The 14,341-nt window shown below is 42.4% G+C and overlaps 1 protein-coding gene across 4 annotated transcripts in view; it reads left to right on the top strand.

The window, feature by feature from the left end:
- The window catches only part of MAP7D2 (MAP7 domain containing 2), a 116,241-nt gene that overhangs the window by 73,293 nt on the left and 28,607 nt on the right, over positions 1-14,341 (top strand). For 2 of the 4 annotated variants that reach the window (XM_003791896.3, XM_003791894.3), the window contains exons 5-6: positions 8,494-8,628; positions 10,674-10,797. In XM_003791896.3, coding sequence (XP_003791944.1) covers positions 8,494-8,628; positions 10,674-10,797 — 259 coding nt within the window. Of the gene's footprint in view, positions 1-2,193; positions 2,314-8,469; positions 8,629-10,673; positions 10,798-14,341 lie in introns of all 4 variants that reach the window. The other 2 variants (XM_003791895.3, XM_003791893.3) reach the window with 2 other exon arrangements.

The raw sequence follows: 14,341 nt of genomic DNA, 5'->3' as shown, positions 1-14,341 counted from the left end.
ATGAGTCAGAGTTACACGGGAGGCTCAGATTGGAAAAATGGACTCTGCAGTCATCCATGGATTGCAGGCCTGTCCGTTTGTAGATGAAAACAGAAGCGTGGAACTAACATGAGGCTTCTGAAAGGGGAAAGAAATGGGTGGCCTTTTCAGGCACTGTTTGAGGTGGGAGAAGATGTACCTAGGACACGTACCAGTTCTGCATCCTGAGTAGATTTAACATGGTCCGTGTTCTAACAGAGGCTCAGATAAGTGACTGAAAGTCTGACTTTATACCTTTCAGAGTATGGAGGTTAAGGAAGAGAGGGAAGCTCTCCAGGCACTACATGGCATGTTTTAAAGCCACACTAAAGAAGTGTCAGATTCCAGTGGAGTATTTAACACATCAAGTCATTACCAAGGGGTCAGGCAGAAGGATATTTGTGATTTGGCAGAGGCCAGTTTGCCTTCCTGGTTGGTTTCACTGGCATTGACCTTGCACTTTCATCCCAGAGGCATGTTATATGTGTCAGAGACCCTGTAAGGTCATAATGCTGCTGATCTCTGATGAAGTTCATGAGTAAGTGCCAGGGAAGTAATTAGGAGCTGGATGAGAAACACCTATACTTTTAACTTTACACACCTTTTCCATTAGCAAGTGTATTCCATGTGTTTTTATTAATTCACATGGTTCCAGATTGATGTTAAATTCATTTTTGCATGATTCATTTTACATAATTAATATGTAAATACAGCAATATATTATTATAGATTGCTGACAACTGAATTATCTTCTTGTGGATTACAATTGAAAAATTTTAGCCTCGGCTCGGCACCTATAGCTCAACCAGCTAAGGCGCCAGCCACGTACACCTAAGGTGGCGGGTTCGAATCCCCAGCCCGGACCCGCCAAACAACAATGACGGCTGCAACCAAAAAATAGCCAGGCGATGTGGCAGGCGCCTGTGGTCCCAGCTACTTGGGAGGCGGAGGCAGGAGACTCGCTTGAGCCCAGGAGTTCGAGGTTGCTGTGAGCTGTAATGCCACGGCACTCTACCCAGGGGGACAGCTTGAGGCTCTGTCTCAAAAAAAAAAAAAGAAAAATTTTAGCCTCCAAGCTATTTTCTAGCTATTAGGCACCCAAAGAATACAGAGTAATGGAAAAGTTAATCTAATGCCATATAATACTTTCCGAAATCAGGCCGGGCGTGGTGGCTCATGCCTGTAATCCTAGCACTCTGGGAGGCCGAGGCAGGTGGATTGCCTGAGCTCAGAAGTTCAAGAACAGCCTGAGCAGGAGCAAGACCCTCTCTCTAAAAAGTAGCCGGATGTAGTGGCAGGTGCCTATAGTCCCAACTACTTGGGAGGCTGAGGCAAGTAAATCGTTTGAGCCCAGGAGTTTGAGGTTGCTGTGAGCTATGACGCAATGGCACTCTACCCAGGCCAACAAATAAAACTCTGCCTCAAAAAAAAAATACATTCCGGGGTGGCACCTGTGGCTCAAAGGAGTAGGGCACTAGCCCCATATACCAGAGGTGGCGGGTTCAAACCCAGCCTGGCCAAAAATTGCAAACAACAATAAGAAAACAAATAAACAAAAAACCTTTAAAAAAAATACATTCCAAAATGATCAAAATAGTCCAATCATTGAATTTATGATCATGAATACTATTATCTTTCATTAAAGCTAATAATCAGTTGGATGTTTTTATTTTTGTGCTTCTCACTTAACTTTGACCCATATACATGGAGATGGTATCAAAGTATCCTTTATGGTATTATAGGATGACATATTTCATCTAAGAAATCAATATGTTATGAGATATTTCTTAATAGAGGATCTAAAACAAGTCTTATATAGGCATCTTTTCATCATTGTTAGATCTACTTGGTGAGTAAATGATTTCTTGAGTCTGTGTTACATCTTGGGAGGTGGGCTAATTCTTTTTGAATGATACAGGTCACTATATTGTAATAACAGATTGAGTGAATTCTGGCACTCAAGAGAATTAAGGCACTCTCTCAAACTTTAAATGACACCATCATTTGTTTTATTTTACTATGACAGGATCCAAAATCATCCTTTGTTAGAACATACTTATTTTCCATTTTAATTCTGCCACCCCAAAGTTAATTTGCATCATGCACTGTATTGTTTAAACATTTTATTTTGTTTAATTTTGCTTTTTAAAATTTTCATTTGATTCCATCCCTCAGCTCATCGCACGCACCATAGTCCCATGGATTTTCTTGTTATGCGACTGTTGACACCCACACAGGCTTCTTTAGCCAGAAGCAGAAGTACACTTATGCTCTCTGAGCAGGCCAGTGACTCAGGTAAAAGAGGCCAAGCTATTGATACAAGGAAAATGCCCTAAGAGGTGCTGGTCAGCCTATGATTTATTCCTGATTTTTTGTATTTTGCTTCCTATTTGCTAGCTTTGTGAAATGTCTTCAATGGTTGATAACATTTTCTACCCATCAGTGTTTTGCTGTTCTATGTTTTATTAAGTGTCACAGAGGTGAGTAAATTGTTTTATGGCTGAGGGCATGTACATTAGTGAAAAATACACTTGATGACTGTGGAGGTTAGTAGACTTTTCTTAACTGTGAGATGATTTGGCAAAGTAGCCCATAGACCACAGTCTCTGGAGTCCCCAAACCAGCTCTACCACTCACTAGCTCTTACCAGTGTGGGCAAGTAAATTAACTTCTAACGAGTCCATTTGCTCATCTATACAATGGAGTTATTTTAAATTATTATGAAGATTAAATAAGACAGTCCATGCAAACGAGAGCACAATAATTGGCACAGAGTAATCGCTCAACAAATGTCTAGAGTCTCACTACTCAAAGGGTGGTGGTCTATGGACCAGAAACAGCAACATCACGTGGGAACTTGGTTGGAAGGCTGACTCTCAGGCCCCATCCAACCTGCACATTAAAATCTGAGAAACACTGGGCCAGATCCTTATCAAAGTAGATAAAAGCATTATGTCAAGATTAACGAGGGCTGGCATTCTCTTTGTTTGCAAATGAGCAATACTATATCCACGTAAGGTCAGGCCTGATTTCAGTTCCCATGATAGTGTATTCAGTGTGATGACATGTAAATGACATGCAAGCTCTACCTAGTAGTAGCTGCTTCCCAAGTTACACTATTTCTGCGAAGAAAATATACAAACAGCCAATAAGCACATGGCAAGATATTGGATGTCATTAGTCATTAGGGAAATGCAAATTAAAATCACAGTGAGATATCACCTTACACCCACTAGGATGGCTACGTTTTTTTAAAAGGTGAAATAACAAGTGTTGGTGAAGGTGTGCAGACACTGGACCCTTATACGCTGCTGGGGGAAAGGTAAAAGTGGTGTAGCCACTACGGAAAATGATCTGGCAGTTCCTCAAAAAGTTAAACTCAGTTACCATATGACTCATATGACTCCTGGGTTAGGAAAACCATAGGTTTATGCAGCAATTTGTTCACAAAAGCTACACAGTGGAAACAACTCAAATACCCATCACAGGTGAATGGATAAACAGAATGTGCTATATCCGTAAAGTAGAATATTATTTAGCTATAAAAGGAAACAGAGTCCTGATACATGCTTGAAGATGGACGAACCTTGAAAACGTGCTACATGAAAGAAACCAGTCACAAAAGGCCACAGATTGTATGGTTCCATTTATATTAAATGTCTGAAATAGGCAAATCCGTAGAGACCGAAAATAGATGAGTGGTTGTCAAGGATGAGGGGAGGAAAGAAAGAGAGATGACTGCTTAAGGGATAGTTTGTTCGGGGGGGGGGGGGTCTTAAAAATGTTTTGGAATTAGGCTGTGGTTATGGTTGCACAAATTGTGAATATACTAAAAACCACTGAACTGTATACTTTTGAAAGGGTGAATCTTACAGTATGTGAATTATATAACAAACAAAAAAACCCTGGCAAGTAGGACATTTCCTCATGTTGAGAATGAGGAATGTACGAGGGTTCCCTGAGACCAACCCCAGGATCAGTGATTTTCTAGGAGGACTCACAGGACTCAATATATATTTGTACTCACCCAAGATTTATTATGGTACAAGGGTACACTGCAAAATTGGCAAGGGCACATGGGACAAAGTCCAGGGATGACCAGCACAAGCTTCCAGAGTCCTTTCCAGTGGAGCCGCTCAGGATGCCTTTTCTCCAGGAAGGAGTTGTAAGAACATGTATGATGTTTTGCCAACCAGGGAAGCTCGTTAGAGACTCAATGCCTGGGGTTTCTCCTGGAGGCTGGTCACGTGTACCCTTTGCCCAGCACATACCCAAATTCCAGGTTCCCAGAAGGAAAGCAGGTATTCAGCATACACCGTATTGTTTGTACAAACAGTTTAGGCACAGAGAGCCACTCTTTAGTTAACAGTGGAACCCTTCCAAAATTTAAGTTCACAGAGGCAGGCCAAGGACCAACCTTATAAGTGGGCCTTTCTGGCAACAGCAATCAAGTCTATTATATTAACTCTTTTGTGCACAGTCTGTCCCCCTTGACCCTTGGCCAAGGCATTAGAAGAATTATCAGTAGGACTCCACACAGCAGGGTAAGACCAACCTGCAGTATTGAGCTCAATGATGTCCTTTTGGGCTTCTGGACTAAGCAGTTAAAGCAAATCCTATTAACCATAAAAGTCTGTGTTAGACACTCCGGTGACTTCTATCACTTGCTATAGTAATCCTTTTACTTAGCCTGAGGCGTCAACTTGGACCCAGCACCGCTCTGGCCAGTAAGTTGAAGTGGACCTGAACATTTTCCAGGGCTGAGGCAGTGTCATGATAGTCATGGCACACAAGGAGTGCAATCCTGGGGCTTCATGTGGTCTCCTGAAAACACAGTTGACCACGTTCGGGTACCCCGAGCAGGATGTGCATTGGCCAGGCAGCCCCAGTGTGGCCTTTCACCTGGTGCCTCCCACCCCAGGATGCTCAGTACAGGGCAAGTGGTTCAGTCCAGCTCCTGGTTCCAGGGGGCTTCCTGAGGTGTCAGTCCTAGATAGTCTGTCAGTGATCCTACTTTGTTGGCCTGGCAAATGTGAACAGCACCTGGAAATATCCTGTGGGGGATATAAGGAGCTGGCCCACCTCCATCAGCTCATCGTCAGCGCTATCACATGCCAGCCCTCTAGGCTTAGTCATTGGTCTTAATCAATGTTTTTTAACCTTTTTTTTTTTTAATCTCACAGCACACTTGAACCAATAGTTAAACTTCTGCAGGATACCTAAGGCACACTTAAATTATGTTGATCAACAAAAAGAGTAAAAAGAGAATATACTTGGTATGCTTTGAACTTCTTTTTTTTTTTTTTTTTGAAACAGAGTCTCAAGCTGTTGCCCTAGGTTAGAGTGCTGTGGTGTCACAGCTCACAGCAATCTCAAACTCCTGGGCTTAAGCGATTCTCTTGCCTCAGCCTCCCAAGTAGCTGGGACTACAAGTGCCTGCCACAACGCCTCACTATTTTTTTTGTTGTTGCAGTTGTCTTTGTTGTTTTCACTGGCCCGGGCCAGGTTCGAGCCCACCAGCCTCGGTGTATGTGGCCAGCACCCTACCCAGTGAGCTACAGGCACCACCTGTGCTGTGAACTTCTTTTGAAAATAATTTAATTAATGATTTTTAAAATTTTTCATGGCATACATTTGAAAATCACTGGTCTAAATCCAAGGACTTGCAGCACCACAGGGAATTTTCCTTTGTGTACAGGGAGAGCTTCCAGGAGCACTTCTGGAAAACAAAGATCACAGATGTCCTTCACCTCCCCTGTACCACTCCAGGTGCCAGGATTTTTTTTTTTTTTAAAAACCCTTGTATTGAGGACTGACTTAGGAACACCCCTGCCCCCCCAAAAAAACCAGGTGCCAGGTTTTGTTGTTTTTTTCCTCCATGTCCTATTTAGTAATTAAAACTTTATATTTACTTAATTATCCCCCACTCTTACCCAGTCTTTTCAAAGAAAGGATAAAAGTAGTTTTACAAAAGAACCACTTTTATCCAAGTTAACCAGGAAGACCCATTATGTTCAGGCATTAAGACAAAATCCTATATTTTCAAAAAATTTCAGAATAGGTTTGTATCACCACCTCTCCCTTTCATCCTAATCATTTATACAGTGAGCATCACAGAAAAGATCACTCCCTTTCGGAGGACAGTTGCACGTGGGGCCGGCACCCTACTCCTTTGAACCACAGGTGCTGCCCAGGGCAGTTGCATTTAACAAGTTGCCTCACTAAAGTGTATGTCACTGGAAGAAAGGGAAGGAAGTAGAGTCAGGCTCTCAGTCTGTTGTTCAAACACAAGATGTTGACAGCAGTGACACGTCCCCCGGAGCGGGTGGGGTCTGATCTGTCTGGGGTGGGTGAAGGGGTCACATTGCTTGCAGTGTCCTCCTTTGCTTAACTTCCAGCTTTTGCAGGAATCACATATTGGAAAAACAGTCAGGCTTTGCATCAGAAATACAGAGCCAGTGAGCAGCTTGATTTTAGATGGTCTCATGAGAGTACACCCTGTCCTCTGGGCACTTGTACGTGACCCAGAAGGTCCAGCAGCATCCAGGATGTTTTTATAGTTTCTGGCCCCAGGGAGGGCTATTCTGTATCTACAGTGGTCCTCAGTTGATTATTATTATTATTACTTTTTATTAAATTGTAACTTTGTACGTTGATGCATTTATGGGGTTCAGTGTACTGATTTGATATAGAATGAGAAATACTTAACATTGAACTTATTAACACATCCATCACAATTATATCCCTTTCTTAATAGTTTTGAATGTACCACTGCATCATACATATTAGGTGAGGTGAGATTATTATTATTATTATTATTTTGAGACAGAATCTCACTCTGTTGCCCAGGGTAGAGTGTAGTGATGTCATAATAGCTCATAGCAACCTCAAACTCCTGGGCTAAAGTGACCCTCCTGTCTCAGTTTCCCAAGTAGCTGGGACTCTAGGCATCTGCTACAATGCCTGGCTAATTTTTTATTTTTATAGAGACGGGGTCTCACTCTTGCTCAGGCTGGTCTCAAACACCTGACCTCAAACAATCCTCCCACCTCAACCTCCCGGACTGCTAGGATCGCAGGCATAAGCCACCACTCCTGGCCCCCTAGTTGATTTTTAAAACCCCAAAAGTATATTTCTGTCTGGAAATTGCCTCTCTTTTCACAACTCCTTTTTTCAGAGGCTCCATTAGGCAAAAGTCATAACAAAAAAAGTCACTTGTGGAGACTTGTTCTGGTTCCAGCACTCAAGAGTTTAAATTCCAGCCCACCCACTGGTGGCAAAAAGCAAGGAAGTTGTGTCCTACTTCCACTTGGAGGACAAACAAAAACCAATAGTTGTCAATCAGCTGGGTGGCTGGCTCTTCCCCCTCACTTCAGCTAGCAGGGCCCAAAGCAGCCAGGGGATCCATTGAGCAGCCTCTCTTGGAGCCACATGGATCACTTTCAGATTTCATCAGTAACTTCTATTTCTCACAGCTGACAGCAGCTCAGCTGCTGTCTCATGCCATAGATGACTTCATAGCCTCCCAGACACCACAAGTTCATTGTCTTCTGCCCCTTTATCCTCCCTTTTCCCGAACAATATGTTTTACCAAATTTCAATTAATTGGGGTCAATCTACTAATTTCCCCTTCTGACACTAATTGTGTCAGGGGTCCCCAAGACCACCTCCAGGTTTGATGGTTCACCAGGACTCAGAGGACTCAGCAGACAGCCATGTTCATGGCTACGATTTATTATAGTAAAAGGTACAGAGCAAAATCAGCAAAAGGGAAAGGCACGTGAGGCAAAGCCGGGAGGAAACCAGGTGCAAATTTCCAAGAGTCCTCTCTCAGTGGAATCACACAGGACGTGCTTAATTCCCCCAGCAATGAGTTGTGACAACACATGAAATGTTGCCAGCCTGGAAAGCTCACCAGAGACTCAGTACCCAAGGATTTTATTGGGGGCTGATCACATAGGTGTCTCCTGGCAGGTGTACAACCAAATTCCAGACTCCCAGAAGGAAGGCAAGTTCCAGCACTCATCAGTTAATGGTGGGGCCACTCCTGAAATCTAAGTTCCCAGATGCTGGCCATGGGCCAGCCATGTGAGGGGGCCTTTGGAAGGGCAACAGTCAGGCCTGCTGTGCTAACTTTACTGCACATGAGGAGATTGATGTTTGGAGAAGTTAGGTAACCTACTCAAGGTGATCCAGCTGTGTAGGTGGCAATACAGGTCTACCTGACTCCAAAGTGCAGACTTCTAACCCCTAAAATGAACTTGGCTTGAGTATGGGAGCTGTTTCAGGACAGAATCTATTCTGTGTATAGTAGCAAAGTATGGTGTTTGAGAGTATGGATTGCCCAGGTCTCATTTTAACAGAAATATATGTTCTTTCTAACTCCTTGCTCTCCCTACTTTTTCTATCTGCACTCCCTGTCTCTATGACTATTATACTGTAACTTTCCAGTATCTCATACCCGTCCTCGTATAGCTCCTGCTGGCGCTCTTAAATCTTCTTACAAGTCTTCTCCCACTCGAAACACTGAGCGGAAGAAGGCTACGTCTGCATCTGGCGTAGGAGATTCTGGAAGAGGATCCCCTGCAGGAGCAGAGGCCTCTCCGGTAGGTTTAATTCCCCCCACTCCTCTAGACCGTGGTTTATGTGACAAAGTGATTGCTTCCTGCGCTTCCCCTGGGTCTCTGTGTCCATCAGTCTTCCAGGGTCTACTCAAAGGGAACAACAGGTGGGATTTAAAATTTTTCCTAACCTTGCAAAAATCATTTAACTTTTTGGGCTCTCCTAAGTCTTAGTGTCTTAAAGCAAATTCTTTTTTTTTTGTTTGTTTGCAGTTTTTGACTGGAGCTGGGTTTGAACCCACCACCTCCGGCATATAGGGCTGGCACCCTACTCCTTTGAGCCACAGGCACTGCCCTTAGAGCAAATTCTTAATGATATCCTTGGTATAGTCTGCCCTCCAAAGGACAGGAGTCAGAAGGAATGGTCCAGGAATCCTTTCTGTCTGTCTGTGGTTATCTGATTCTGAGCTAGTCTTACCCGTGAGAATAACTAAAACTGAAGTTCTAGATCAATTTTCACCCACAACAGTAGTTTTTAAACATTGTTGATGGCATATTGACACCACTAGTAAAGTAAATGTGGAGCAGGTATTCCTAATGTTTATTTAGAAATTATACATGGGTATATGCCATACTACATTTGTTAGTTACCAATTGCTACATAGCAAATTACCTCTAATCTTGGCAGCTTAAAAGAATAGATAATGACTCAGAGTGAATTAGCCAGGTGGTTCTGTTACAGAGTCTTTCGTGAGGCTGTGGTCAAGATGCTGGCCAGGGCTGCACTATCTGAAAGCTTGACTGGGCCTCTTATGAGACAGCTCCTCACTGCATGGGCCTGTCCGAAAGGCTGCTCAAGTATCCAAACATGGCAGCTGGCTTCTCCCAAAGCAGGGGGCTTGAGAGACAGTACAAGGGGGAAGCTACAGTGCCTTTTATGTCCTACCTGTCACTTTTACCATACACTGTTTATTAAAAAGTCGCTCAGATCAACCTGCACCCAAGCGGAGGAAAGAATTAAGCTTCACACTGAAGGGAGGAGTTGGAATAATGTGTGTACTTATTTTAAAACTGCCCCATGACTGCACTATTGGGCTTTTCTTTTTTTTAGATACAACTTTCCTTTATTCAGTTCTGAAATGTATGTGTATTTTTCTTGCGACGGCTTTATAGCTGCAAGTCATATCACATGGGCTTGATTTTACATGTTCTGAGGGGAAAGACTTCCCCATAAATGGGAGCATTGTGGACACATACTTGTGACTGATAAAGCCAAAGTATAAAAATTTAGGAAATCATGCTAATGAGCATTCTGTAATACCATGTTTGCTTTTCAAATCTATTGTGGCCCTTTTTAAAGAGAACTACATATTTCAGGCTTTGTAGGTAGATTACTGTAGAAGGGAATTGATGCACGTGGGTGTGGGGACTGTATGAGGATTCACTGCAGAAAAGTATGGTAGGGAGCTCCCTCTGGGGGCAAAGCGCTGATGTCCATTTTCTTTTGCCTTCTGTTGAAGGTGATGGAGAAGACATGGAGGGCTGGGTGGGGTTGCAGTACCTGTCAGACCGTATGTACAGTCAGGGTCCACAGCCTGCTGTCTTGGATGTTATAATGCATTTCACCCACTTAGAATTTTTTGTAGTGATTTTACATCTTTGTACTCATATGTCCAGGACCATAGTATGGTTCTAGTGTTAGTTCTTTGCAAGATAACAAGGAGAAGAAAATCTCTACATTTTGAGGCTAAAACTTACTTAAACCTATTATGTAATTATTTAGAAATGGGGTCTCACTATGTTGCCCAGGCTGGTCTACAACTTCTGGCCTCAAGCAATCCTCCCACCTCAATTTCCCAAATAGCTGGGGTTACAAACACACATCACTGTGCCTAGCATTACTGGGTAATCTAAATGTGATGACCTCATAGTACCTCCCTGCAAAGATTCCTATCATGTGAAGCATTATAGCTCCGTGTTGATCCCTCTAAAAGAAAGCTGTGCCTTGTTTATCTGGGGTATTATTTTTAGAAGCTGTGGGAGTGGTACCGATCATGGGCTATGTCTATGCTGTTCTGTGTCCCCTGTAGACAGAGAAGATGAAGAGGGGGCAGCGAATGACAACTTCCTCCCCCACTGGGAGCCTCGGATCCCCTCTGAGAAGATGCGAGTTTCCTGGAGGTGCTTCTAAGAGGTCATCTTCTCCTGTGATAACCAAGTAAGCATCTCTCCCCTTGGCCAGACAGTCTGACAATGGAGAGTCAGTTTGGTGGGACATTGTGCCAGCTAGTGTTGTGCCTCCTGTCCCATGGGAGGTAGCCCCCAAGAAGAAGTGAGCAGGAGAAATGCTGGCCTTTCAGTTACCTATCCGACTCTGTGTATCTTCTGGGTAAATAAGGACCTTTAGGGGGTTTATTACCTGGTGAATACAACTCTTATTTGCCAAGGTGATGCCTTCTGCATTTTCTCTTTAGATCTGTGAATGCCATTCTGCTTGTCTGGCATTATCCTTTCTCCTTTGATTGTATCTGGATTGAAGTGATTCCATTGTGCTTGGGCTCCTGCCCATTTGCTGCCCCCTCCCCCTCAACTTCATTTTCTGTTTCTTTATCAGAGAGATAGTAATAACTTGTCTGCCATGATCAGCAGTATGGGTTTTTTTTTAATGAAACAAATGTATATTGTATATACACATATAACTTCATTAAGATGTAGAATCTTGCTATGTTGCCCAGGCCAGAACACAGTGGCTACTCAGAGGTGTGATCATAGCTCACTACACCTTCAAACTCCTGGGCTCAAGTGATCCTTCTGCTTCAGCCTCCCAAGTAGCTGGGAATACCACCACATGCCAGACTCTTTTTTTGTTAGGAATTAGACAAACTCACCAATAAAACCATGTAACTAGAAAATATATATATTTTTTTTTTCGTAGAGACAGAGTCTCATTTTATCATCCTCAGTAGAGTGCCTTGGCATCACACAGCTCACAGCAACTTCCAACTCCTGGGCTTAGGCTATTTTTTTGTTATTGTTGCAGTTTGGCTGGGGCCAGGTTTGAACCCGCCACCCTTGGTATATGGGGCCGGTGCCCTACCCACTGAACCACAGGCACCGGCCTGAAAAATAAATTTTTAATAACTGTGTAACCACTGTCTTAAGTCATTAAAATATTTTACTAATGGTATTTACTAGTGACTCAGTAAATAACTCAATCTAGCAGTACAATGGCAACATCTTCAGTAGGCCTGAAAGAGAAATATGATTTAATTTGAGAAAATAGGAAGGTTTTTATGTAGGGAGAATCATATAAACCTTGTTTAGTACATCCGTTTAGTTCGGAGAACCTAGGATAAAACATACATTTAATGGCCACTTGGGAATTTCTTTAAAATATTTCAAAGTAACATTAGCTCTTATTTCTGATGTGTTTGTTCCTAACAGACTTTTTTTCACTATTATTTTTCTCAGAGATCACTGTGGTTTTCATAGACTACTAATACCCTCTGTTGATGTCTCTGTCCCACATAGGACAAATCGTTTCATAGCACACAACTGAATTAGTAGCATGTTTTTTATTTATTTTCTTTATTTTAGTTCATTATATTCTTTCTGTGCTAGTATTGCCTGTCTTTGCTTATAGTACTGTTCCCTTGCAACCTCTTTAAATTTATTATGTAGGCACTACAATCTCCATTTCCCTTTATTTCTGAGCCTTATGGGCTTTTACCCATATGTCACTAGTCTGGTGTTAATTTGGGACATTTATATTAAAAGAAAGGAAATCCTGGTTCACAGCTGGGGCATTTCTAGATTCTGTCCTCTCTCTTCCAGGATATAGACTCATGATCCCTGCAGGGATAATAACTTGCAGGTTTCATGATCATTACCATAAATTTCACTTGGATGACCCAAAAAGGTCTTACCTTCTATAGAAATAAGAACTACAGACACACCTAGTTTTATTGTACTTCACTTAATATTGTAGTTTGCAGATACTGGGGTTGTGTTTTGTTTTTTCTTTTTTTACAAATTGAAGGTCTGCAGAAACTTCATGTCAGCAAGACTGCCAGCATCATCTTTCTAACAGCACATACTCACTTGGTGTCTCTGTCACATTGTGATAATTCTCGCAATACGTCAGACTTGTTCATTATTATTATATCTGTTATATGATCAGTGATCTTTGATGTTATTACTGTAATTGTTTAGGGGCACCATGAACTGCACATCTCTCTCCCTCTCCTTAGACCTCACTGTTCCCCAAGACAAAATTAGGCCAGTTAATAACCGTACAGTGTCCTCTGAGTGTTCAAGTGACAGGAAGAGTCCCATCCCTGACTTTAAATCAAAAGCAGGAAACAGTTAAGCTTAGTGAGGAAGGCACGTCAATAGGCAAGATAAGCTAAAAACTAGGCGTCTTGAACCAAATATTAGATAAGTTTCAAAGGAAAAATTCTTGAAGGAAATTAAAAGCGCTACTCCAGTGAACACATGAATGTCAAGAAAGCAATACAGTGTTACTGCTGACAAGAGAAAATTGGAGAGGCCTGGGTAGAGGATCAAACCAGACGCCCCAGTCCCTTAAGCCTAATCCAGAGCAAGGCTCAAATCCTCTTCCATTCTGCAAAGGCTGAGAGAGGTGAGGAAGTTACAGAAGAAGCATTTGAACGTAGCAGAGGATGGTCCCTGAGGTTTAAGGGAAGAAACCATCTCCAGGACATAGAAGTACAAGACGTACAAATGGCACCAAGTTATCCAGAAGCTCTAGCTAAGTTAATTGACGAAGGTGGCCACCCTAAACAATAGATTTTCAGTGTAGATGAAACAGCCTTCTAGCAGAAGAAGATGTCATCTAGGACTTTCATAGCTAGAGAGGAGAAGTCAACATCTGGCTCAAAGCTTCAAAGGACAGGCTGACTCCCTTGTTAGGGACCAGTGCAGCTGGTGACTTTAGGTTGAAACCAGTGTTTGTTGACCACTCTGAAAAAATCTGCTCTAATCTACTCTGACTGTGCTGTATATAAGGAACAACAACACCTGGATGACAGCATATCTGTTTACAGCATGCTTTACTGAATGTTTTAGGCTCAAGGTTGAGACTTCTGCTCACACAAAAAAAGATTTCTTTTAGAATATTACAGCTGGGGACAATGCACCTGGTTACCTAAGAACCCTAATAGAGATGTACAAGGAGATTATAACGTCATTTTCATGCCGCTAATAAAACATCCATTCTGTACTCCATGAATCAAGGAGCCATTTTGACTTGCAAGTATTTTTTTTTTTTTTTTGTAATAGAGTTACAGATATGACATGGCTTTATTTACCTACAAACAACTTCGTTTAACAGTTTTGCCAAGTTGCTATTTCTGGGCAGATTTCAGATTTGTTAACTTTCTGTGTCCTTTTGGTTATTAAAATATTCATTCTGGCCTAATTTAAAATTCAAATATTATATCCAGCTTAAAGTTCTTCCTTTCCCTTTTGTTTAGAGCCGGTGGCCCCAGCTTCATTAGGAGGGAACATTTCTTTTCTAAATGTCTCTTCCCTGTCTTAGCTGGTTCTCTAGCCCTTCCAGTGTGATAATATGTGAAGAAAGAAGATGGAAAGGGTTATATGTCTCCCACCTTACTGCTGCTGTTGTAGCATGTCTGGGACATTGTGCTTGGGGCATGCCTGGCCCTTGGTAGTTACATTTAGCGGGGCTAGGTAGTTACATTTACCGGGTCTGGGGCATCTGTCTGGGACATGTCTGGAAA

Source organism: Otolemur garnettii, unplaced genomic scaffold (genome assembly GCF_000181295.1).
Source record: "Otolemur garnettii isolate 467f Iridium unplaced genomic scaffold, OtoGar3 scaffold00051, whole genome shotgun sequence".
Lineage (NCBI taxonomy): Eukaryota > Metazoa > Chordata > Mammalia > Primates > Galagidae > Otolemur > Otolemur garnettii.
Note: the sequence above shows the minus strand (reverse complement) of the source record. Positions and strands in the feature narration are given on the sequence as shown.